The following is a 26,608-nucleotide window of genomic DNA, read 5'->3' on the forward strand; positions in this document are numbered from 1 at the left end:
ATTACAGCACATAGCAGCCCATAGAGTTCTTTCCCAATCACCAGATGGTGTGAGGTGCTGCTTTTCCCAGCAAACAGGCACAGGTACCGGAGTTGTATTTCCAAATTGCAGTAATTTCATTTATGAGCCAGAATAAAAATAGAGAGGTAAAAGACACTAAACCATATAATGAGACAAACACATACTCCTTACAAGAGGCAACCCAACCCCCACCCACCCATCCCACCCCCTAATTAGTAGGAAAATTTAAAAAAAAAAAAAAAAAAAAAAGAGGGGGGAAAAAAAAAGCAGAATGGGAAGAAGAAAAATCAAGACAGCCTTTGCAGAGAAGGGAAAAAACCAGAATGGAGAAAGACTCAAGTCAGAGAAAGCCAACCAAATATTGGACAAGTTGGCTGGTAACATTTTCCCTGGCCCTGCCTGTTAAGCAAGTATTGTTGAACTAATGGAGAAACGGCAGAGGTGGAGTCATTGGCGTAGTACACCTCAACCCTAGAAACACATTTCTTCCCCCTTCCCAAACAGGGCTTGCTCCTATGTCCGGGAGCTAGCAAACAGCTCCCTGGGAAGTGCTGAAGCAGCAACTCGTTTGAGGAGAAAAAACTTCTAATGTAATTAGGCAAAATTCTACAGGAGTCTTCCAAAGCCAGGCACACCTCAAGTTTTATCTGCAAAGACATTAACTACATTTTAGAGCAGGTTGAGAAGGCACCTGCATCGAGCAGATGGAGTTGCTGCTGTTCAGGGGCAATGGGGGTGTCGTCCACGCACACACACCCTGAGGCCACCACATTTCTGAGGCTCTGTCAGGCCCAGAACTAGGCAGTCACCAAGTGACAGTTCTAACTGTACAGATACTTCTAGTAATACACACAACAGGAGGGTGAACTTGCAGACAAAACTGCACAAAAGCAGGAGTCAAACTCTTCTGTTGAAGCTCAGTGGCTAGTGATCTCCCAAATACCGGCACCCTCACCCCCCCAAATCCTAATGCACGCAGCATACCATGGCCTCTGCCACAGAATTCATCCTAAGTTCCCCTGTGCTACCCTCTTCTCAGTCAATCAAACACATCCTAAACTTCATTTTTCTCAGGGAATAGAGCATGGTCTTATGCTGGTAATAGTTTTTGAAGTAAAAGGCAGGGGAAGGGTCTCTGTGTGCATACGCACAGGCTGAGGGGTGCTGCACCAGACCCTGCTCCCCATCAGGTGCACATTCTTGCTCTACTCAGCATCACATGGAGGAAATAAAGGCAGATTTCTAGCTCTTTCATGACTTCCTTTCACTCTCCTGCTTATCAGCTTCTCTGGCTCTGCTGACAACAGTGCCAATCAGCTTGTAAACAGTTTTAACTTCATTTTCTCCACCCTCAAGCAGTATCAGAGAAAAAGCTTCTAGAGCAATGGGACAGCAACCACTGCACTAGAGGGCAATCTGGAATTGCACAGTGTTGAAAAAGAGAGCACACTTAATTGCCAACAGATTCCTTTTGGCTTTAAGCAAAGCAAAACATGCACAGCAGGGAAAAGGGGTGGGGAAAGAAGGTGTGGCACCAGGAAACATTTTGGGGAAAATCCTACATCTAGTTTCTTACAAGCTAACAGGAATCTCTGAGGTAGTCTGAAGAAATCAGTGTGCGTCAATACACAGCCTTTCTGCTTGCAAACCTACCTTTCCTCACGTTCCCTTTTTTGTTTACGAGCATGACGGTCCATCACGCTAGTTTTAGTCCTTGTCTTCTTCCAGGAGTAGTAAAATTTCACCAGGCTGGCTATTGATTTGTCAGGAAGCTGTAAATTAAACATGTATCCTTTTATATGTTTATATGTAAAGTACCCCCAGGAGTTCACATACAATCGGTCTGTTCTTGTCAAGGAACATCTGATCTCTCTACATTGGATTGTCTCAAAGGCTCAAGCAAGGCAGTTCTGCAGCCTTTCCGAAAATGATCTATGGGGGAGTGTTTCAGGTTAGTGCCCACTGTTTAGGACGTCAAAATCTCTAAAGAGCATCTCAGCAAGCCTCCACTTACCAGCCAGGTAGCTGGTTCCCTTCAGAATAGAGGACCATAGCAAAAGCAAATCCCAAATGGGGCCCTGAAGCTAAGATAACAGTTTTAAAAGCTAACACAGGCATGTGTAAGCAACCACAGGAACTGCTGAATTGCAGGCTACATCCCAAGCGTATCTTTGATGTTTGGTTAAAAAAAGTCTTATTCACACCATTCACATGATTAAGTCTATTCAAAGGTCTCAACAAAAGACATTTTCAAAAGGTGGAACATTACTGTATGGTAGACTGAGGATATAGGAAAACAAGTCTCAATTGATTTTGCTTTGTCCTCTTACACTAATGTCATTGCCCCGTAGTTATGAATGAAAAGTCTGCCTCCAAAAAGTGTAAAACGTACAACTAATTCCCTACTTCTGAGGTACTCTGCATGGATGTTCTTATACAAGAGTTCTACAAGGTAAAAGTCCAACCTTTCTTGCTGAATAAAACATGTTTCAGTTAAGTGTCTGATTCAGCTTAGAGGGCAGGACAGGTGGAGAGGAAAACAAAACTGTAAGCAAGAGCCAGATCTCTCTTATTCGGATACTGCAGTTTAAGTCTTCACTTGAGACAAGCCTGGTTCTCAGATTGCAGGTTGACTTTAGGTCCTAATAATGGATCACACTAGAGCTGCTACCCTGGCACAGAGCTGCACACAGGCATAAATCCATCTGCACTGGCAAAGCACAGGTGCTATGTCAACGTTGTGTTGCCAACAACCATGCAGCAGGCTGGTACACTGGAATTAAATGGGTTCCACAGAACAAACTCAGGGACAAGGCTGTTCGTGACAAACATCCACTTGGCTACAATCATATGCTAGGAGTGCCAAAATATCAGCACCAGCTCCAGTAAATAACGTAACTCACTTCTCATTCACTGGCTTCGATAATTTTTCCCCTCAGTTCCAAGCTGCACTGGTGCTAATGAGGCAGCATATATAAGCTAACAACTAACGTGCTCCCGAGCCATTGATTCTTGTCCCCTGCTAAACACATAGCTTCATGCCATTTAATTCCTTTCATGCAGGATGATTTTTCTGGGAGCAACCATAAAAAAAGTATCATTACCTAGAGAACAGCACATGAGCTTGGCATTCCTGTATTGGAATGCACTTCACTCCGGGACAGATTCATGCTTCTGCACAAAAACCAAATGGCAAATTTCTTGCTTTGGCATTTAACCAAGCAACGGGACAGGCTTTACGTTCTCTTTTTCTTCCTCCAGGACAATCCCCTCCCCATTTTTTCCCCCCTACGCAAGAACAGAGGAATAAAGAAGAAAACAGCTTCACCCTTCAAGAGTCCACAACTCTCCAGACTATCTATACCAGCTGTCCACAATATGCACAAACCCTGTCATCTGACCCAAGGGAGTGGGAAACCCTAGGACTCCAAGAACATCTGGAAACACACACCAGTGAAGGCACATTCAAGGAGGACATGAGAAGAATGAACCTTTTCCTGCCGCCCTTTTGAAAAGGGACTTGGCAGTTTTCCCTCACACTTGGGAGGCAAGTCACCTTTTGGTTTTCAGCAGGATCAGCAACACAGGCCTTCATAGGGGCTTTAAAGAGGCTGAACAGACTGCAACAGCCTAGGTTCACTTCAAAGGGTCACAATCAACATAACAGGGTCCTGCTGGAACATTCAAGAGACACTTTACTGAAGGAGAGCAAAGAACAAAGTCTGGTTCCCACTCAGGTGATGAACCACTTGAAGAAACTCTGAAGATATAATTAAATAAAAGATTTTTACATCCCATACTCTTCCTCTTTCAAAAGAAAATTGCCCACACCCCAGCAGTTCCCTTTCAGGCAAAAACCTACGCTTGAAGTTATCAGTCACAGTTTAGAAAAAAATCACTACCAACCCAAAGCAAAGGACTGAATGCTTGCAACCTCCATCACAGCATCCACTGACAGTCCCAAATCACATTAAGCACAGTCAAATAAAAGGAATTCCTAAAAAGCAGGCTGTAAGAAAGGAAATCAGCTTTGCACAGAGATGATCTTTACGCTGTGTGTGGGTGGGCACGTGTGTACAGACCATGCCTGAACTCCAGCTGAGACAAACAGTACCATAGCACACAGGGGACTGAAAACTGTAATTTCCAACCAAAAAAACTGCACACTCAATGTTTATCCTGAACCAGTAAAGTACTTCAGAAAAACACTTCTTAGGAGACTCTGGAAATAATGTTTCTTTCTATTCATGGCAGTACCTTTCTTCTAACATCCCCTTTGGCCTATTCTCTCTCAAAAGCATTACACAGGAGTTCAGCACAATCAGCACTGAAGATGATGGTCCAACTGCCTGTTATGCTTTTCCATCCCTGTGACACCACTTACCATCTGCTGGATCCTGTGAAAGGTTTTCCCATGGAAACTGAAGGCCTGTTCAAACAAGACCTTGTCTTCCACTGTCCACTCATCTGGGAATGGAGTAAAGTTTGGCAGATCCGCCAAAGACTTCTCGATGTTGTGCTTGTGCCAGAACAGCATCCCAAGGGCCTAGAAATAACAAGGGGACAATTCTAATCACAAGAAACATTATTATATGCATGCAAAGAAAGAGCTACAGCATTTTTCTCAGGCAAAGAGAGACATAATTTTAATTCTCAGCCACGTCAGACACATTTCTGTGTGCAAGAAACCTGGAATCTGATCTCCGTGCCTGCTAGGTTGCGAAGACCAACTTAAAGTTTATCCAGACCACACAGGTAGTAATGTAATAAAAGAGTAGAAACAGTAAGAGGGAAGAAGAAAATTGAAGAAATTATTCTAACTTCACTGATCATGGTATGCACAGGAAAGCTAAGCAAAGACTTTGGAAGACTACCTAACAACCAGCACTGGCAAAAACCTACTTTCTGTCCAGCCTCAACTCCATTTCCCATGCAATCAGGAAGACTGTTTAGTTGACTGGGATTTGATGGTTGTTAAGGGGCTCTTTTTGAGGAGGAGGGGGAAAACGGGGAGAAGATAAGAACTGGAAGAAGGAAAGGCAGAGAGCATGCACGACCTTGACTTGCTGGGCCCAAAGAAGAACGAATCTCACTCATTTTGGGGGCTACTCGTTTATTCCCTTGAAAGACACCTCGTTTCACTGTTGCAGTCTCTAATTCTCAGTTCCAAAGACAACGTGCATGTGCTGCATTTCACCACCTGCAAACTGACCTCATCCCACCATCTCCAGGATGCTCGCTCCTAGCCACCTCTCTCTCCCAGGGGTCCACAGCCCCTGTGCGTTATGACACATCACTACATCTGGCACGCCAGCGAGCACCACAAGTCATTTTGGGAAGGCCTGACTCTGCAGAGCTAGATACCAGCCTTTCACAATGGCTGTAAAGTGAAAACAATCCCTAACATGCTGAGTAAAACATCAGAGTAACCTGCTCGTTATATGCAAACTCAGCTCAGGTTTTACAGCCACAGTTCCCCTCAGCTAGTAGTTTCACCCCGGCCACTCAAAGTTACAAAATCTCTCCAGATTCGGGGGTTCCCCATTATGCTTTGCTATGCAAAAACCAGTTCCTTTATGGGATCTTGCTCCCCTGAGATTCCGCAAAAAGTATGCGTATTAGTATGATCCAAGACCTTGTCCTGACCCTATGGTCCTCTCAGTAGGGCACCCTCTCCTCCCTTTTGCCACCATGCAGGACAAGTAGTAGGCTTGGTTGCAGCAGTCACTCAAGATGTCACAGGGGCCACACAGCCACCTATCTCCATCCGCTCTGGCAAGCATGGGGCCAAAGAAACTATTTTGCAGTCACAAAGGACTGAGTTTTCTCTCCCCTGCCATCCCTTTCAGCTTCAGATATGAGCTGTACCAAATACCCTTGTGAAAAAGCAAGGGAAAAACAAAGAGGGAAACATTCCGGGAGGGCAGGGTAGTGTTAAATACCACTTAGGTGCTGGTGAGGGCTGAGGGCTTTACATGAAGCAAAAAGTAAACAAAAGGTTTTCCTTATAGACTTGTTTAACAGGAGAGTGGTATTCTTCCTCCACCCTGTGCTGTCCTAGGGAGCTCTCCACTCACCCACAGGGGAGTATACAGCTTTTCCAGCCTCCTTCGTCCCAGAGTGTCTGACTCGGGCTGGCAGGAGAGCACAGCTCACAGCCAGACTTGCTGTACTGTTCCAAAAAGCCCATGACTGCTACAGCTCAGCACAACCACCTACAGCCATTTGCAACACCCGCTGAAGTGGGCTTGCCCTGCCAGAGCTCACTGACCTGCTGCAGCCGTCCCTTTGCCTACCCTAAGGCTGGCAAGGCTGCAGGGACTCCCACCAGCACAGGCCCAAGCCTCCAACCATCATCCAACAGCAGCAGAGCCAACAAATGGGGCACTCTGCCACAGACAAGGGGAGAGAAAGGACAGAGAGATGGGGAGCCATGCGTGGAACAGATGCAGCCAGCTGGACAGAAAAGCCACTGGGTAGAGGAGCGCCAGCACACACCCCTGCTGCCCTGCCAGACAGCTTGCCCTTCAGCAAGCGGGCACGTTGTAGTCTCCAAAGGTAGGTTTTGGGCAGGGGCACAGACAGAAGAACAGGAAATCTCTGTACAATGACTGTCAGTCAAGCCACCTGCACAGATGTCCAGAGACCAGCTGTCAGGGGGATGCACACACGGGAAAGGGCTGCCACGGCCAGCAAAGCCCAGAGACTGTGGCCAAATGCTAAAGCGAGCTCTGACTGGCTTCCAGGGAGCCCATATCAGCTTGTCCGCAATTATCCAGCCAACAGCAACTCTGATGATACCTGCTGAAGAGAGAGTGTCCCTTGGTGACACAACAAATCATCCTCATTTGAAAGCCTTGACACTTGGTCCCTATAATATAAAATGAATACATGCCTTCCACAGCAATACGAGATAGAGGCTCTCCAGTTATTTCCTAGAAGTGCCTAGCATAGCCCTCTAGGAAATCCCAAAGGACCCGGGAAACTTATTTAACTCTAGAGTATTACACAAGAGTGCTAGGGAAAGAATAAGGAAGTTTTTAGAAGGAGGGACATTTTTTTGCAAGTGCTCAGCCACTTTACATCCAGGTGTGGCAAGTCCCATAACTTCTACTTCTCCACACAAGAGGAGAGGAGAAAAATTGGGAGAAAGACTTCAAGGAATGAGTGGAAGGTCTGAATTTCCAATGTTAAAATGAATGCAAGTCTCTGTGAGTCAAATTTAAGTTTATCGAAACACAAGAATTCAGTCGTGTTTTTTTTAAATGACAAGCTCCACTTTGATCAGTCTTTTGGATCAGTCTACACTCTCCAAACGCTTCTCCACCAAAATAATGAAGCCCATTTTCATTAACCTGAAACCACCTCTTTTGGCAAATATTACCCAGAATATTCAATACTAGGATATACTCATCTCACCTGAAGTAAGCTACCATCCTTATTTTCATTTAAGTCCACAGCCCTTTTGTTCTTTTGTGTTCCTTTTATTGCTGTTTTCTGGTCTTAGAAACTATAATTAATTAAGTCTGATCATTCCTGGTTTTGCTAGAAATTTTGCTGGCTATCTCACTTTCAATGTTCTTGTTCTGCAAGAAGTCTTTTTGAGCACGAGTGTCAACCACTGAAAGTCTGACTCAAAGATGACAGCAGTCATTTAAACAGAAACCCTTACCCATCCAAATCAGGCATTTGCCTGAACAGTTTCATGAACTTTCAAGTTTTCATAAAATCCCTTTGTAGAGACAGTACGTAATTTGCCAATACAGTAAGTCATGAGATTCCCCACCCTCCCTTTCCGGGCATAATTCAGCAAAATTCAGAAAAGCTTCCTAGGCACAGGTCTACTCATTTCCCTAGATGAGTGTTGAAATTGATGTTAATTAACACATGGAAGATTAGTTCACAGTCCTAGACCACGCAGAGGAAAGGAGAGGTCTGCTCAGACCAAGATTTCCACCCCTAGGCTAAAGGCACTGTCTAGCTTCAAGGACAGCTGGTGAAGTCATCCACTGCTACTGCACCAACATCTTGAGGTGCTCAGCTATGAAATGCAAAATGATTTGCAGCTCAGTTTGAAGGTAAATAACCATGGTTATTCGTTTGCCTCAGAAAAGCATATGATGGTTCAATAGCTCATTAATAACTGCCAAGACATCCATGAAGCAGAGATGGAGCAGTCAGCTGGAAACTGCAATGTAATCAGGCAGCTGTCCAAAGACAAACCGCTCTTTTTGACATTGTTTAGGGGTTCTGAAAATGTTCAAGAGACAGTCACCATAGGAAGCATAATGCTCATGGCCAAATTCTGTTCGAAATTACAATGGTTTCATTTTTCTTCTTTTGACTCAATGTAAAACTAGGGCTGAACTCCATATCCCCAGAGCACAGGCTACTCTTAACAGTCAGTTTGAGGAGAAGAAGGAGAGGAGAAAACACAGCTGAAGGGAAGAAGCAGCCCTAGGCAGTCTACTTTAAGTCATGTTTTAATACCTGCTGAAAAAAGTTTTAAAATAAAGGAAGTATTCAAAGGGTTGTTACCTGCTCCATATTGTATCCATGCTTCTCTTTAGCAATGGCAATATATTCATCCACTGAAAAACAAAAAGAAGGCATAAGAGCATTTCATACAGTAATCTCATCTCTTCTTCCCTTCCCCTTTCCAGTCTAAAACCCAGTCCTGCAGCTCTGACTTCAATCATGGTCATTGCATCCTCCACAGAGAACTCTCATTAATAACTGCTGTTTCCAACAATTTGGGAAAGGAAGGAAACAGAAGAAAAACAGTCACCAAACTACTACATATTTTCCTTAACAAGCCTAAATGGTGCATGATGGCCAATCCAGTTCCAGTACTTCTGAAACATAGTATATAATATTTCAGGACTTGTTCACAAAACTATAGACATGACTGTCTCAGCTACTTTTTGTTGGTTTTGTGGGTTTTTTTTGCTTTTGTGCTTTGTTTTTTTTTTAAAAAAAAAAATCCCCCAAAGCAGTTTTTTTGTTAAGAACAAAAATCCCCAGACACAATCCACACCTTCCAATGCTGCCAGACTCCTAGTGTTTGCACAACCACTGCAGAGATCTTGGCAAATTTTTCAGCCCTTATGCCTCAGCAATTTTCATCTTGGACCAAACCCCACCTCCATATATTATTAGACCCCCACAAGCTTTTAACCTTTATAATGTGAGGATGCCCTAAGGAGCTATATTTTGTACAGATGGGATTAAAACCCTGAGTGACTGAGCTTACATTGTATCTAACAGCACCCATTTGAGAGGGCTGGATCAAAATCAGTACCAGCGGTGGTGTTCTAAGTCTGTGCCCTTGTGTTTGGTCATTATTAAATGCACCATAATGATAATATCAACCTTAAAAAAAAAAAGAAGAAGAAGAAGAAAAAAAAAACCCAAGCAAAAAGGTGAGACTCCTGCTTCACCTAATGGAGTGGAAGATGCTGGAAGCATTGTTTGTCTGTAGGATCACCAAAGCGCTAGTACCCTGAAAGACTTAGAACTGGGGTACACGCAGCCAGAATTCTCGTTCCTCTGCACTGCTTGCTGCCCTGGTAGAGAATCCTATGACCAGGATTAGAGGGGCCCTGTCTCCAGCCAGGTGGAGGAGAGGGCTAACCAGGTTTATTGGTCTGTGTGGGTCCGATGGCCCGGCACGTCAGACCCACAGGAGTATAAAGCTCTAGCAGATACAGGAACACAGTGTACTCTAATACCTTCAAGCTATGAAGGGGCAGAACCCATTACTGTTACTGGAATGACAGGAGGATCTCTCAACAGCTAACCGTATTGGAGGGTGAAATAAGCTTGACTGGGAATAAGTGGCAAAAACATCCCAGTTGACTGGCCCAGAGGCTTCATGTATCCTTGGCACTGACTATCTTAGGAGAGGGTATTTCAAGGATCCAAAAGGGTTATCAGTGGGCTTTCGGTATAGCTGCCTTGAAACAAGAGTACATTAAGCTGCTGTCTACTTTGCTCAGCCTTTCAGAAGACCTTTCTGTGGTGGGGTTACTGAAAGCAGAAGAACAGCAGGTGCCGACTGCTACCACTGCGGTACGCCGGTGGCAATACCGCACTCCCTGATTGCCATCCAGAAACCGATTCACTGACTAGAGAGCCGAGCAGTGATCAGCAGGACCCACTCACCCTTTTATAGCTCTATATGGCCAGTTCACAAGTCTAACGCAGAATGGAGACTAACAGTGACCTATTGTGGTGTGAATGAAATCACCCCACTGCTGAGTGCTGCCGTACCAGATACGCTAGGACTTCAATGTGAACTAAAATCACAGGCAGCCAAGTGGTATGCCACCACTGATATGGCAAATGTGGTTTTCTCAGTCCCTTTACCAGCAGAGTACAGGTCACAGTTTGCTTTCACTTGGAGGAGCATCCAATACACCTGAAATCAACTGCCACAGGGGTGGGAACGTAGCCCTACCATCTGCCATGGACTGATCCAGGCTGCACTGGGAAAGGGTGAAGCTCCAGAACACCTGCAATACGTTGATGACACCATTGCATGGGACAACACAGCACAAGTAGTATTTGAGAAAGGGGAAAAATAATCCAAATCCTTCTGCTTTATGGCAAAACCAGCTTTCAAAGTCAAGTCCTATCACTGCACAGGAGATCCAGGTTTTGGGAATATAATGGCAAGACGGACATTCTGAAATCCCAGTGGATGCGATCAAAGCGTTGGGGCTTTTTGGAGAATGCACATTCCAACCTACAGTATGATTATAAGCCCTCTATCACATGACCCAAAAGAAGAATGATTTTAAATGTGGCCCTGAACAACAACAAGCCTTTGAACAAATCAAACAGGAGCTAGTTCAGGCAGTAGGCCTTGGGCCAGTTTGGACTGGGCAAGATGTAAAGAACTTGCTCTACACCGCTGCTGGGGAGAATGGCCCTACCCGGACCCTCTGGCAGAAAGCACCAGGGGAGACTCAATGTTGACCCTGGGCTTTTGGAGTTGGGGATATAGAAGATTGGAGGCCCACTGTAATCCAACTGAAAGAGAAATATCGGTAGCCTATGAAGGGGTTCAAGCTGCTTCAGAAGTGACCGGTACTGAAGCACAACTCCTTCTGGTGTCCCAGTTGCCAGTGCTGGATATTTGAAAGGAGGGGTTTCCTCCGCACATCATGCAACTGATGCTCACAGAGTAAGCGGGTGGCACTGATCACACAACGAGCTCATACAGGAAATCCCATTCATTCAGGAATCTTGGAAGTGGTTATGGACTGGCAAGAAGGTAAAGATTTCAGAACATCACCAGACGAAGAGGTGACATGCTGAAGAAGCCCCATTGTATGATGAACTATCAGAACATGAGAAGCAATATGCCTTGTTTAGTGATTGCTCCTGCCCTATTGTACGAAAGCATCAGAGGTGGAAGGTGGCTGTATGGAGTCTTCTACAACAAGGCACAGAAACTGTTGAAGCAGAAGGTGAATCGAGTCAGTTTGCAGAGGTGAAAACTATCCAGCTGACTTTAGATGTTGCTGAATGAGAAACATGGCCGATACTTTACCTCTATACTGACTTATGGATGGTGGCAAATGCCCCGTGCAGTGGCTGCAGCAGCAGAAGCAGAGCAATTGGCAATACAGAGGTAAACCCATTTGGGCTGCCGCATTATGGCAAGATACCACTGCCCAAGCGCAGAACTTGGTTGTAGAAGTACATCATGTAGATGCTCACACCCCCAAGAGTTGGGCCACTGAAGAACACCTAAACAACCAGCAGACGGATTAAGCAGCCAAGATTGAAGTGGCTCAGGTAGATTTGGACTGGCAACATAAAGGTGAATTATTTATAGCTCAGTGGGTTCATGACACTTCGGGCCATCAAGGAAGAGATACAACATATAGATGGGCCCAGGATCAACAGGTAGACTTAACTATGGACACTATTGCACAGGTGATCCATCAATGTGAAACGTGCACTGCAATTAAGCAAGCCAAGCTGTTATAGTCTCTTTAGTATGGAGGACAATGACTAAAATATAAATATGGGGAGGTTTGGCAGATTAACTATATTATACTCCCACAGACTCACCAAGGCAAGCACTATGTGCTTACAATGGTGGAAGCAACTACTGGATGGCTAGAAACATATCCTATGCCCCTTGCCACTGCCCAAAACACCATCCTGGGCCTTGAAAGACAAGTCTTGTGGTGACATGGCATGCCAAGAAAGAATTGAATCAGACAACAGAACTCATTTCCAAAACAACCTCATAGACGCCTGTGCCAAAGAGCATTGAGTAGGTATATTATACCCCCTATCATGCACCAGGCTCTGGGAAAATGGAATGATGTAACAGACTGTTAGAAGACTACACTGAAAGCAATCGGTGGCAGAACTTAAGTGTTGGGATACACAAAGGCCACTTGCTTAGTCAACACCAGAGGATCTGCCAGCCAAGCTGTCCCTGCCCAATCAAGGCTTTTACATACTGCAGAAGGCGATAAAGTTCCTGTAGTGCACCTTAAAAATATGCTTAGGAAAACAGTCTAGGTCATTCCTGCCTCAGGCAAAAGCAAACCCATTCACAGAACTGCTTTTGCTCAAGAACCTGGAAGTACTTAGCGGATAATGCGTAAGGATGGATTAAGTTCAAAGTCTGCCTCAAGGGGATCTGATTTTGGGCAAAAACAGCCAATGAATTGAATTGTGCGATATTGTTACATGATATTCTATATTGTCACTTCTATATGCCTTTTATATATATATACACACCACTTGCAGCTCTCATCTCTACCGCTTCAGAGCTGAAGATCTGAACCAGACTCCTTTTCAATTACCACACCAATACAGAATGACTCTGGTGAAAACAGATCAGCACAGGTTAACAGAATCAGAACTGGATTCAAAACGCAACAGTCCAACACCTTGTACCACCATCTTCCCAGGCCTGAAAGACTGTTATAACAGATGGAGCCCAATGCCCAGTTCATTTAGTCCATAAGAGACATTAGAGGGATGGTCCATAGACTAAGGGAATGGTATCTGTTTATTTATGTTAGAAGACAGGAAAGGTGGCGCTTGATGTATCGGAAAACATAGCATGATGTAAATGGTATGGAATAAGGGGTGGATACTGATCTGGTTGCAGTTGGGATAGAGTTAATTTTCTTCTTAGTAGCTGCTACAAGGCTGTGGTTTGGATTTGGTGCAAGAACAATGCTGATAACACACTGATGGTTTTAGTTGCTGCTAGGTAGTGTTTATACTAAGTCAAGGACTTTCCAGTTTCTCAGGCCTTGCCAGCAAGAAGGCTGGAGGGGCACAAGAAATTGGGAGGGGATACAGCCAGGACAGCTGACCAGAACTAGACAAAGAGGTGTTCCATACCACAGGATGTCATGTTTGGGATAAAAACTGGTGGGGGTTGGCCGAGGCCTGCTGATCCCTGCTTGAGGACTGGCTGGGCATCAGTCAGCAGCTGGTGAGCAATTGTTCTGTGCATCACTTGTTTTCTTTTCTCCCTTTCCTTTGGATTTCATTCTGCTCCCCTTCTACCTGCTTTTCATTATAGTTATTATTGGTTTGGGGTTTACTTTATTTCAATTATTAAATTGTTCTTATCTCAACCCTCGAGTTTTACATTCCTCTCTGATTCTCCTCCCCATCCCTCTGGGTGAAGGGGGGAGTGAGCGAGTGGCTGCGTGGTGCTTAAGTTACTGGCTGGGGTTAAGCCGCAACAGCAGAGAAGGCAACTGCCTCCTCCCCACACAGCATCCCTTCCCTCCACTTGCCAAACAGGAGAGGCAGGGAACATCAACAGGACATGGGCAAGAAGAGTGACTTCAGGTGCTTCCAGAGTTTATAACCACACCACAATCAAAGTCTGCCAGGAAATCTTAAGTGCAGCATTTCCCTGTAGCTGAGCTAGATGGTCTTGGCTTCCTTAGGACAGGTATTGCACATGCAGTGTTATATATTTTGTCTAAGGGGGAGGGAAAGGAGTTGAAGTCTCTGAAGTCCAAGGCTGAATTAAGCTCTTGAATGCTAAGTACTGCTGCATTAACTAGCTCGCTTTTGCTGTGGAAAGATCTACAGTTCCCAATTTCAGGTCAGCATCTTATCCTTTAATATATACAGAGAAGAGATGAGGTCGTTCTCCTTTCCAGCATATTGCCTTTCTTACGCCAGATGTTACAAGCAATGAAAATATACTTCCTCCCCCTTGGTCCCCACTCCTCAAAAAAAAATCATTACAGCATTTTCTCCTAACTGAGCAAGAACATTAGCGAGGTCCCCACATATCAATATCAACAGGATTTCTCTTGAAACAAGTCAATACACCACACAGCCAAACGGTAGGCTATGAGTGATCAGACACCATGAAAAGAGGCAGAATGCTTTTCTTGCCACAGTGGAACCCAACACCTCAGTGTTACACCTCATTGTTACAGTGAAGGAAAAGAAAAGAAAGAAAAAGGCAATAAGGCAGTAAACCAACCATGAGCACACAGCAGTGCTCCTTCTGTACACTAAAAGAGTGTTTGTGGATGAAGTAAGGACAAGGAGTACAAACATCATACTCGACTCTTGGCTTGTTCCCTGCCTGGTTACTGACAATCTAGCCCATTCTGCTTGTCATTTCTTGGCTAATTGTGGGCTCGCTCACTCTGATGCTTGCACCATCTGAGAGGCATGACAATCCCTTGAGCAATTCTTCCGATTGCTCTTTACCACCCCGCTCCATATGAAGTAAACAAGAAAGAGAGCGGCACCAGCTGAGTCACAGGATCCCTTTAGTCTCCCATACCAGCACAGCCCAGAATTGCCACAAGCTTAACGTTTCACTTACTGTACCAGATAAATAAGCATCTTCCACTTTTACCATCCCCATGCACCTCTAGCAAGCCCAGGGCAGCGGGCACGTGAAATTCTGCTCCACTGCACTTCAGTGGCATTCAGTCACGGTCAGCATGTAACCCAGCAATCTGTTTAGACATCAGAGTTCAGAGCCAGAGGAGCCTGGGGCAGACCCCGGCTTACACCAAAGAGACAGTTTGCCAGCACAGCTCTTAGCTGCTTTCCAGAAAAGAACAAGCAAGAGCAGCTAAGCAATCCCATCCCATTTCCCCCAGCATAAACTACGCCACCTCACACTCCTCCTACCAGCATAACTTTTCCCTAAAACAGGGCAGACAAAAAAGCATCCTCCCTCCCATCCAACTCATTTCTCTATGCTGGAAAGATATTTTGGCACAGACCAGGCCAAAAAGACAAAGATACTTGAATAGAGACCGTCGTGTGACACAGGAGATGCATTGCTCCTGTGAAGGAAGGCTCTTGTTGCTACTAGAAACCAGATGGGGGGAAGGACAGAAAAAGAGAATCATAAATCTGTATTTCTTTACCTGTTTGGCTACACTTCTCTTACATACATTTTAGCCGTGTGGGGTGAGCAGGACCCTCCTGTCCAGCCCACAGCCAAAATGGAATGAGCACTGGCCCAAAGAGCCCCTTCCTACAGCCAGTCACGCTCCGGAAGGCAGAAGTAGCACAAAAGATGGGGATGCAAAGGGGACAGAGCCCCACATACACACTGTAACCAACAAAGATGAGCACAGAGCATTCAGCTGCCAAAAAACACCTCTCCCTAATGGAAGAAGTGAGGTCTACAATGATATGATGAAAGGACACCGGGTGTAGCACTAACACAACTGAAGATACAGGGGAAATGGAAGGGAGCAGAAAAGGAAGTAGGGAAAGATGCTTTCCCCCGCCATCTAAAGAGGAGAATTTCTGAACAAAATGGTGCCATCAACCCCCTGAATTATGCGGTCTTGTTTCCAGCAGTCTCTCTCATACACCCCTTTATTCTGCTCACTATCTTCCTGCAAGAATTCCTCATGAAGGCAAAAGAAAGGGGACCCTCCTGGCTGACAGAGGGAAGGAGAGATAAGCAAACAACTGCATTGCTGATTTTCAGTCCCGCATCCTAGAACAGTGAATTCAGAGATGTAAAACAGGAGCATTAATTTCAGAGGAGTAAGAGAACACTGAAAAGAGAAATGCCTGAAAACAATTACTCCCCTCCTCACCATTTGATGAGATTAAACGATCTGTCCGAGGGGGAAAAAATTCTCCTTAATGACCCACTACCCAAATTGCTCCTTAATGACCCCACAGGCACCGCATTGTTTAGTGGACTCAGTGACCCCAAGGAGGGTTTGCAGCAGAAACAAGTGTGCTAAAGCCTATAGAAAGCAACAGGAATGCAGAGGTAGAGCTGTTGCTGCAACCTCAGTTCACCCCTATTACTGGGGTACTGCAGGAGCTCTGAACACTTTGCATATTACGTGATGCAATACCCCGACAGAACAGGGTGAAATGAGGACAAAAGCAGCAGCCTTCACAGCCTCAGTAATGTGCTTCATGGGGTTTGATCAATGCTGGAACCTGTGAGGAATTCTGGATGTTGCTGTACATATCTCCCCCTCCTCTCCATCCTTCTCGAGGACGGAAAACAGTCAAGACCCTGAACAAATCAATATTATATAAAGAAAATAAGGAGCACGGATTAGACACATACATGTGAAATTCTTCCAAATTTCAAACACACAATTATGACGGTAGACAAACAACTAAGCACAGTTTTTGCCTTGGCTATAAAAACGAGCAGCTGCATTGCCGTCCCCCCGACCCTCAGAGCACTCGTGGAACAACCCTGCCACCTCGTGGTCGCAGCACAGGAGAGGACACTGCCCACAGCACAAGAGTTTGGACAAGTCTTCGCTGAAACCAGCTGCAACAGTAGGGGGGAGAGCAGGCAGAGATCAAATTGAGGTGGCTTGACCACTTCTTCTGGGCAGAATCACTCCAAAGGAAATAAACCCTGCCTATTTAAAGGGTATTCTGCCTTGGAAAAGCTATTATTGGCAAGATGCGATGTGTACCACAGGCAGGAGAGGAGCAGAGAGCCAGAGCACTGCCGTGGTTTGTGCCCTATGCTGCACCCGCCTGGACAGGCATAAGCCTCCTTTAACACTGCTTCTAGGAACAGAGAGCACGAGTTATACAGACACAAAGGCTACTTAAAAATCACTTCATGCAGCTGAGGACATAAGAGGATTTAGGCCTCAAGTCCACCGCACCTGCAGCAGGTGAGGTAAAAGTCTAGATGCAACTGCAAGGAACACCAACCGTACCTGGAGACGCTTACTTGAATAGGAGCAAGAGAAAATACCCTGCAGTAGGGCAGGGTACCCTCCCTGAGTCGCTGGACTCCACAGTTTCTCAACTTCCCATCCGCTCACCTCCCTGTAGCTCATATTTTACTTGTATATCATCTCTTGTACTCATACCAAGGACCACAGGCTGCCATTGCATCAGAAGTCTCCTCTGGCAGCAGGGCTAGCTTAAGCACCCCCAGCCTCCAGCCACCTCTTCCCACCTGGGAACACAAATATCTGCCTGGACACCCAGGGAACCAGACTGGGAAACTGCCCTGCCTAAAAACAACCAACCCTCTCTCCTGCTGCATGCATGGGCCCTCTCACCCAAGCAGCAAGCGGTGGTCCCTGCTATTGCCAGCCCCCACTGGCTGCTCCCTTCTCTTGCAGTAGCTCCGGAGCTGCTCAAGGCCCTGAACAGCTGACCACCACCAAAGCAGCACGCTATTCACATAACCGTTTACACTTTCTATATGTTGTATACAATATAAAAATCACTTTGCTGGGAGGTTACACAAGCTTGAGAAGAGACGAGCCCTCCTAGTTCCAGCGAGGGATGAGACTAGCTCAGCCAAAAGTGCAACTCGTTCCTTGCCCTGGCACAGCACAGTGGCAGGGATGAACAGGCAGGCAGGAACAGGCACGGCCACGTAAACCAGCACTGGTGAGGGAAGAGTTACTCACAGAGTAACACCTGGAGACTGCACCCTCAGAGAGCACAGAACAAAGAATAAAATGGAGTACCCTATTGCTGGGAGATTTATCCCTTCAGAAGCCCCATACACCTTCCTTTCTCCCACCACAGCAACCAGATCCCACCCAGGTAGGGCACACTATGCAACTAGCAAAGAAACACCACATTTCTTCACCCCACCTTTCATTATTAGTTTAAATATTGCTTTTTGCATGGCCTGCATCTAAGGGCAAGTCCAAAGTTGAAACTCCACTATTAAAAGACCTGAGTCATCTGCCTTTAGATTTCGCTATACCAGCAAGAAGACTGTACTGCAGACACAGGTGTACTGACAAATCTAGCACAGTTTTTCTAGCTTGCCAGAACTATTTTAAACTGTTTATCAGGAAGGCCTTTTGCTAGTAGGCACATGTTACTTCTAAAGCTTTTACTAACGTTTACTAGCATATGTTCATTTCTGAAGTTGCACCCTCAGCTGACACTATCACATCAAGAAAATGTTCAATACACCATGTATATGTGTGGGGCGGTGTACTGATGAGGATTACCATAAGGAAAGCCAGCTGGCTGATTCGTTCTTGCTCTCTGCTGCTGCTCTTCAGAAAAGCCATGTGGACGGCCATTTGCAAGGACATCCATGGAGGACCCTCTGGGAAGAAAGACTGCTTCTTATACATCCAGCACATTTAACCTCCAGCTAAAAATTTACTCCACCATAGCACTGAATGCCACTTTAATGGAGGGACGGCACAGGTTTCAGTGTCTACAGAGCCCTGGGTATCAAGAGCTCAGATGTCTCCATACGTGCCACAGAAAAGGATGAGGGACATCTGGCAGGACAGCAGCAAAGAGCAAACACTACCTCTGGGACCTAGCACAATATAGGCAGAGCCACATCAGATCACCCAGTGATGTAATAATGTCTGTGACCATCCAGGATCTGAGAATGTCTATTATTCAGCAGTGCAAACCCGATCCTAAATCGGATACAGGCACTGGACTGTATTAAATGTAATTAGCCAGAGCACTTGATATTGGGTTTGGAGCCCACATAAGAACATAAAACCAGCACACATTATCTTCCGGCAGGGAGGTAATACTCACTCCCACATATGACCTTCCAAGACAGAGACAGGAAGTTATAGATAGGATAAAAGCACAGAGCACGCGCCTGAACAACAAAGTGGGTTTATAGCAGAACAGCTCTTTATATTATTCAGCACAGTGCTCTCAATTCAGTCCGAGAAGCCCTAAAGCCAGATTTATTCTGCTGTCAAACCATGGCTTGAGTTAACTCTACTGCGAGGTTATAGCCTTGGATTATATACTTCAACTACAGACAGCAACATGCCCAAAGAATGCAAGTAGCAACATTATCAATACAGTGGTGAAAAGGGTTATAATGTTTTTAAAAACTATTTGATCAGAATGTTCAGTGCAGGAGATGGCATCTTGGATTAGAAGAAACCTCCACCGTGCAGATTTTCTTACAAAAGTCATTTTTTGCACTCCTTGGGAACACCTGATCCAATGCATCCTTTCCAGAAGTCAAATTCACTAATTAAAAATAAATAATAAACACAGTCTGACACACACTGATGACAGAGTCAGTATGGGAGACCACAACTTCAGACCACTAGCAGTCTGATAGAAGGCTGCAGTATTCTACCTAGGAACATTCTCAGCTTTTATCCACATCATACTATATATGCTGAACTTCTTGGTCTGCAAAACAGTCGGTGCAGACTACCATGAAGCCTGGTCAAGCAACCTGCTGTCAGCCAGCTTCAAAACCCAGCAAGGAATATCCAGACTCAAAACCCTCTGAAGAGGGTGAAGCCTTCCACAGGGTCCATCTTCCACCCTCCAAAAGATTTTAAAAGCTCCTGTTTAAAACCAGAACTGTGATATTCCCTGTTTAGTAGGACTGCAAACTAATAAAAGCACTGTAGCAGAGCCAGGCTTCCCGAACAGCACAGGGAACTCCACTTCCCCATGACACAGGGTCTTTGTGCAGCATGAGGGCACACACGAGGGGTGTGTTGGAGCAGAATAGCCATCAGGTTAAATTACAGCTCATTATTATTGTTACCAATAACAAAGCTTATGACAAGAGAGTAGAAGCCATGCTGACCCCCTTTATAACAAATACAAAAGCAAAAGAAACGATCAATTTGTCCCCTAGCTACCTCCTTGAAGGATGTCACTTGGGCAGAAAGGAAGCATGGGGCAAGCCAGCAGGCAGTGAGAAGACGACAAGTCAGAGTCACACAGAGGAGCTGCCCTCAGCAGATGTGCCGAAAGCCGAGAGCCACTCTGAGGGGAGAGAGCCTCCAGCTGTAACTGCCCACATCCAACTCCTCGGCAGCTGGAACAGGAGAACCCTGCGATTCTGCAAGTGGCCAGGTCACAAAACCACCATTTACTATTTCAGTTACTTTTTTGCAGTCAGCCCCCTTACTTCCAAACCTAACTCTACAAGTAAAATAGTCTCAGGTGGCCTCTGCACTCAGGAACAAGTTGAATGAAATTTGCTTTCAACAAATTTAGATGAAGAATGATAGGAACTAAGCAAAAGCATCTTGAAGTTAGAGGGAAGCTATTCCTTCAGTTGTATTTTCTCAAGTATTGCCGAGATGCTTTTGTCCCTTCTGTATTTACAGTCAAAAACCTGTTTTCAGCTGTTCGGGGCTGGCCCCTTCTGAGAAGGTATGGGCCTTTCCACAACTCCACTCATTGCACTACTGCACCTGGCTGCTAAGAATGAAAAAATTAGGCCTCAAACTTGCTTTGACAGACTCAGTTTTCTTGACTTTCAGATCAGCAGAATGTGAGCAGGTCAGCAGGAAGCAGAACAACAGAGACTAACTTCCAATGCACAGAGTGCACAACCTAAAGAGAACAGCTTCTCTCGAGAGCCATTGTGGCTCTGCCCCACAGCTGTCTGCCCCATCCCTCTCCTGGAAGTTCCCATTCCTGCTTCCCGCAAGAACAGTTCTGCTTGATAAGCAGCTGCTTAATCACTTAATAAGGCAGGCCATGAACTAAGGCAACATAAATAAGTGCCTACTACAGGTTAAGGTGCAGTGGTTCATGAAAATCCTGGTACCTTACCCCACACAACATGAGCAGCTGGGCAACGAACAGAGGTTTAGGTGAAGAGCCCTTTCTCCACCAGAGATCAAAAGCTACCTAACACACAAACTCACACAGATTGCCCTGCTGTAGGCAGGCCAGCCTTTGGGAAACCCTTAACACTCAGTACACCCGTTCTTGCACCTGGTTTTGGTTTCAGACCTGCAGGAAGTAAAAGAGGCACAAACAAATGTTTTTGACCCTTCCAAGAAATCCATGCAGAAAGACAGCAAGCTTACACAGCCAGATATTGGACGACATAATCTTTATATCAGCCTCGAAACCAATGCTTTAGTGCTATGCTGACAGATATTAAGGTATCAAAAAAACCACAAAATAAGTCAACTTAGAAAAAAATAATCAAATTACAGATTCACACAGCACATGCTGAAACATGGATTACATACAGGCCCTCAGTCCTCAAGGCCGAGCCCAAGACTGAGCAGAAAAGCCTACGATAAAACAGTGTCACTAACTAGATCTTGGAGTACCAGTGCTAGGTGGTCATGGCTTTTAGCTAGGATTTAGAAGCCCCATCCTTAATAAGTTATTATGTATCACTACTAATCGTTGCAGTGCTAGAAGATTCACTACTACCCTACCATAATACAAACCTGCATAAGAAGCATGATCAGGAAGGTAATTTAACACCGAGTGCAAAATTAAGATCATAGGAAAAATAACTAGTGGGAGTGGTTCCTAGTTAGAGCAAATAATGCTACAGCAAACCCATTATGCTAAGGGAAGCCCTGTCACATGTCCTTGAGAAAGCCTTGCTGTTCTGCCTCCTGCACTAGCACCTCTGTAGAGGTTACACTCAGCAGCATATGAACTCATCACAGCAAGCTGTTACGGCCATGACCTCCTCAAGCATTCCCCACTGGAGGACATAATCACACAAGAGCTCCTCCCTGCCTGGGCACAGCTCCCATCACATCACTCTAAACATGCACTCGGTGCATTTGCTGACTAACTTTGCTCCAAGGAAAAATAAATTTTTACAAGTTAGCTTCCAGTTCCCTGATCCTTCTTATTTTTCCCTCATGGCTACAGTAAGAGACCAGGGGGAAAAAACGACCTATTCCTCTGAAATGCTCCAAGCCTGCTGTTCCCACCAAGACCAGCAAGACTGGAGTGCACCCAGCCCATCCCAGGACTGGGTCCAAGCAGTGTGAAGTAGCTACAGCTTGCTAGTTCTCGTTATACTGGTCCTACAACTCATGCAGCACCTATCGGGCTGGCCAAGACTGCTCCCAAATGTATTTTAGATCAAGGCTCGCTGCCAGGGTAACTCTTAACACAGCTATCATCACTTCATTACATCCACGTCATCTTGTCGCTAAACTTCTGTTAGGAAAAAAAAGCTTCTTCCTAGAGCCAGCACTAGGTCACTCCCAACAGCAGCAACAGTAGTGGCAGCCAGCATTTTCAAACTGGGTCATCTCCACACGTTCAGAGAAGGCCTGTTTCACATTGCAGTAAAAAGGAGGAACAAACAGGTGGCAGGAGAGAACAAGGCACATGAAGAAACTGGTGACTGCCCCCCCTCCCAGCACAGCAGCAAAAATACTTCCAAGGTAACAGCTACCTTAGATAAGACATCTTCCTGAATGCTCTCCAACATATTCTCTCCTTCATGTTTGTTTGTGGGGTTTAGGGGTTTGTTTTGGTTGCGGGTTTTTGGGGTTTTGGTTTGTTGTTTTGTTTTTTTGGGTTTGTTTGTTGGTTGTTTTTTTTTTTGGGGGGGGGGGGGTGGTGGTGGTGTGTTAATGTCAGAAAAAAAACCCAAAAAATCAAAACATAATCCACTGTACCTTGAGTGAAATCCAATCCAAACACACCCCCTAATCCCTTCTAACTAAATTGCTTTCCTGGCTCCAATACAAACCACTGCTACGAAAGAGTTAAAAATCTCAATTTAAATATGCATCCAGGATCCAGAAATATCAACCTGCAGCAATAATGATGAAAGAGCTGCTCTGAGATTTCCACACAGCATTGCAACAGCAACTAGCATACCAGAAGACAAACAAAGGGGAAACTGCAGCTAAGTTTGAGGCAACTCAGCCATTTCTGGGATACACCCATAGCCTTTGAAGCCTGGTATCTTCTTTTTGCTGTTCGCAACATTGCTACTGTAAGCACCAAAAGTTGCCTCAGCTAAAATGAAAAACTGCATCCCTTTGCCTTCATCTTTTGAGCATTTTCTGAAATGCAGCAACTGCAGCTGCTGGAAGAAGTGGCCACGACTGTATTATTCCTACAGCTAAACTCAAGCAGAATCTTAAACACCAGTTCTCTCATTTCTGAATTCATGGAGTTGTATTCTTCAGCTACTGTATTTGCATCCAAGCTTCACAGCTGCCAGGTTCACTGCATAATATGAAATTTGGATTAGGGATAAACATAAACGCAATTCTGCTTTTCCATTAATCCTTTTTGCTGTCACTGGGACAGCCAACAAACTGTATGTGCTCCTTCCCTAGAAATACAAACAGCAAGATTATAGGTTTGCTTTTTTTGCTATTTTCACTTGAGTGACAAAAGAGAAGCACCTAGCTTCAAGTGACAATTATAACCCCTGAACTCCACCCCTCAGAGACCTGGAAGTCTTGGCTTCACCTGGCAGCTATTTTTTAAGGCAAACACTTTTCCTACTACCAAAAAAACCCCAAACCAAACACACCTCTACAGAAAAGTCAGGCACAAACAAGGAGAAAAACCCCAACAACAAAAGCATAATACATACACTTCTCCTTTCAAAACCTCCTGCAGCACTTAGCCAGCCACAAAAAAAAAACCAAAAACAAAACACAAACCAAAAAAACAAAACCAAACAAAAAACACACAAACAAAAAGCCAGTATAAGCTCTGCTAAGAGTTCAACAATACTTTTTTCTCTCTGGTGGCACAGACTAAGCAGCTCCCACTCTCCCATCCTGACCAAGGTGGCTGCACTCTCACTGAGCACCAACATAATCTTTCTTGGGGTTGTATTATAAACCAGGTCACAGAAACAACAGGGGTTGGAGGAGAGAGGGGACCAAAAATAAAATCACAATTCCAACTGTTCCAAGGATCCTGTTTACAGCATGATGGAGAGGAGGGCCTCACAAAGCAGCTTTGCTGATCCTTTCCCTCACTGCTGCTGCCTGGAGGAGTACCTGTGTGCAGGGCAGGGGGTGGCTCTCTGGTACCTCTGAAGCGTTAATCCCTTCCACTTCTAAATGCACCCTGTTAAATAGGGGCTTCATTTTATAAAAGGGAGATTTCAAGATCAACACTTTCCCCAGTCTACTCTCTCCCATTTGTGGTTTTCTACTTGCGTTTGTTTATTGCTAGGGCACCCGACATCCCAAGGAAATTAAGAACTGATGACAATACTCGATGGAGCTTTATGTCCCCAGAATTCACAGGACAAAATAAGCGAGCCAAGCAGGAAAGGACATGTCCAAGCAGAAGCCTTTCTTAAAACAGCTATGGCTCAGCTACACACTGAAAACAGGGACTTGCCACACAAGCATGATCAGACACTCGGCAACCTGAGAAGACAGACATTTCTCTGTCCTCTACCCTGGCAGTCATTTTAAGTTAGAAAATTCAGACAAAGGTGATTTCCAAGCTTGTGTAACATCTTAAAAAGAGAAACCAAAGAATCATCACAGCATGTTCTATACAAAGATTACCCCTTGAACTTGACAGACTGGCCACTTAAACCTGCAACCTGCCCTCAGAAATTCTAGCATTCACCTCACCTTCACAGCAGAAGACAACTACCAAAACTCACGCTCACCCAAGGGCGGCTGTTGACACACAAAGGACCAGAACGCACTTACAGGCTTAGTTGGCACATAGGCTTTTGAGATCCTGAATACCAACTCATAGCTTCTTAGGGTGGAGCACCACTGCTCCACACTCCCAAACCGTTATCCAGCCTGTGGCACAGTTAACTATACCTTGCCCATCCAGACACCACAGGGTTAATATCCTTAGTAACCATAGCAACCAGCACTTTTCCTCCATCAGAGCCTCAGCTGGCACATTGCTGCCTTCCCAGCATCAGGTTTTGCAGCACATTTAGGGACCCTCCCTTTCCCCCCAGCCACAGGGTCTGCCCAAGCGCATTCACGAGGATGTTTGAGCACTCACTGCTTCACCTAGTTCTGGCATTCCTGTCACCACATCCCCTGGGCACTTCAATCTCCCCTCCTTGGCACTTCTACCTCCCCCCCGCAGGGGGTAGGAGCCTGTCTAAATTCTCTCTACATGCACCAAGGCAGGCATAATGTAAAGCAGGGAGCCAGCTGCAGCCTCCCAGGAAGAGATGCCACTGGGTAATGGAGGGACAGACTAGGGGAATGTCCACAGTTGACATGCCAATCAACCATCAGGTCAAACAGAAACAGCACTGCAGGAACAGGGGACACAGCTGCCATCCATGACCCACTGTCCCACGGGTATTAGGGACAGTGCCTGCCTTTTCAGTGACGCTCCATAAGCTGCAAATGCACTGGAGACACCCACCAAGGCATCAGTGAGAAACCAAAACTCCCATCTAACAGCACACGTTTTGTCAGAAAAATTACTTTCAAAACAGAGTTTATCACTAGCAAAACAATACACCTTTCTCCTCTTGTAGTTCACCTTTGAACTGCAGATGTATAGAAGCAACCATCACATCCTATTGCCTTGCCTGATTTCCATCTCTCACTCCTGGGCAGCTGCAGCATGCCAGCACTTGCTCATTTCTAAACCAACCCAATGTCATTTTCATGGTTCCACCCATTGGCGTACTTGGCACAGAGAGAGACACTGCTGTTTTATTAATAGCTTCATGCTGGCCCAGCTCTTCCCTGTGCAGGGTTTCCACAGCATCGTTACAATGCATTTTTCGCTATTCCCCCTCCTTCCCCAGGTGCCACTCAAAGAGAGCAGATGCCTGTCTTCCACCAAGCTGTTCCTGCTCCTCAATGTCACCTTGCTCAAGACATCACTCTTCCTCCTCTCCCCCTGCCTCTTTCCCCACCCTCTGTGACAGAGTCCCAGCAGCCAGAACAACTGCCCTCTGTGGCACCAATCCTCAGACAGCCTCTCTGGAGTCTCAGTTTGAGAGCAAACTCTTTGTAAGAGGTGCGACACCAGCCACAGCACACAGGGTTATTTGGAGCAGAGCTGGAAGGGGAGCACAGTTATTTTAAGTCCAGTAGTTCTCTAACAGCACAATGACATTTCTTTTTTTCTTCTTCAAAAGAGACCAGACAAACTTTCAGCGTTGAGCTAACTTTATGAACTACTCACCAATAGTGGCAATTGCTATGCAAGTAAACCCCTCAAAGGCAGAAGTCTGGCAGTAGAGATGGAACACGCTGGCAGCATTCAACTTTGGAATTAATATGGGCACAGCAGTGGTTTGTACCCAGGATTAATGGTTAACACGGCACAGGATAAAAAAAGCGATCAGTGTGCCAATATATACTTTTGTTATAATTTTCTCTACCATATCCATCATTTTTAGCATCCGAACAAAAGGTTTGCCCAA

At 45.4% G+C, this 26,608-nt stretch overlaps 1 protein-coding gene across 1 annotated transcript in view; it reads right to left on the minus strand.

Moving 5' to 3' along the window:
- RCOR1 (REST corepressor 1) overlaps positions 1 to 26,608 on the minus strand; it is an 89,925-nt gene that overhangs the window by 16,522 nt on the left and 46,795 nt on the right. Inside the window, exons 4-6 of the mRNA XM_037394408.1 lie at positions 8,560 to 8,612; positions 4,406 to 4,567; positions 1,675 to 1,793 (exon numbers count right to left, since the gene is read on the minus strand). Coding sequence (XP_037250305.1) covers positions 1,675 to 1,793; positions 4,406 to 4,567; positions 8,560 to 8,612 — 334 coding nt within the window. The remainder of the gene's footprint in view (positions 1 to 1,674; positions 1,794 to 4,405; positions 4,568 to 8,559; positions 8,613 to 26,608) is intronic.

This window comes from Falco rusticolus, chromosome 7, assembly GCF_015220075.1.
Source record: "Falco rusticolus isolate bFalRus1 chromosome 7, bFalRus1.pri, whole genome shotgun sequence".
NCBI classification, from domain to species: domain Eukaryota; kingdom Metazoa; phylum Chordata; class Aves; order Falconiformes; family Falconidae; genus Falco; species Falco rusticolus.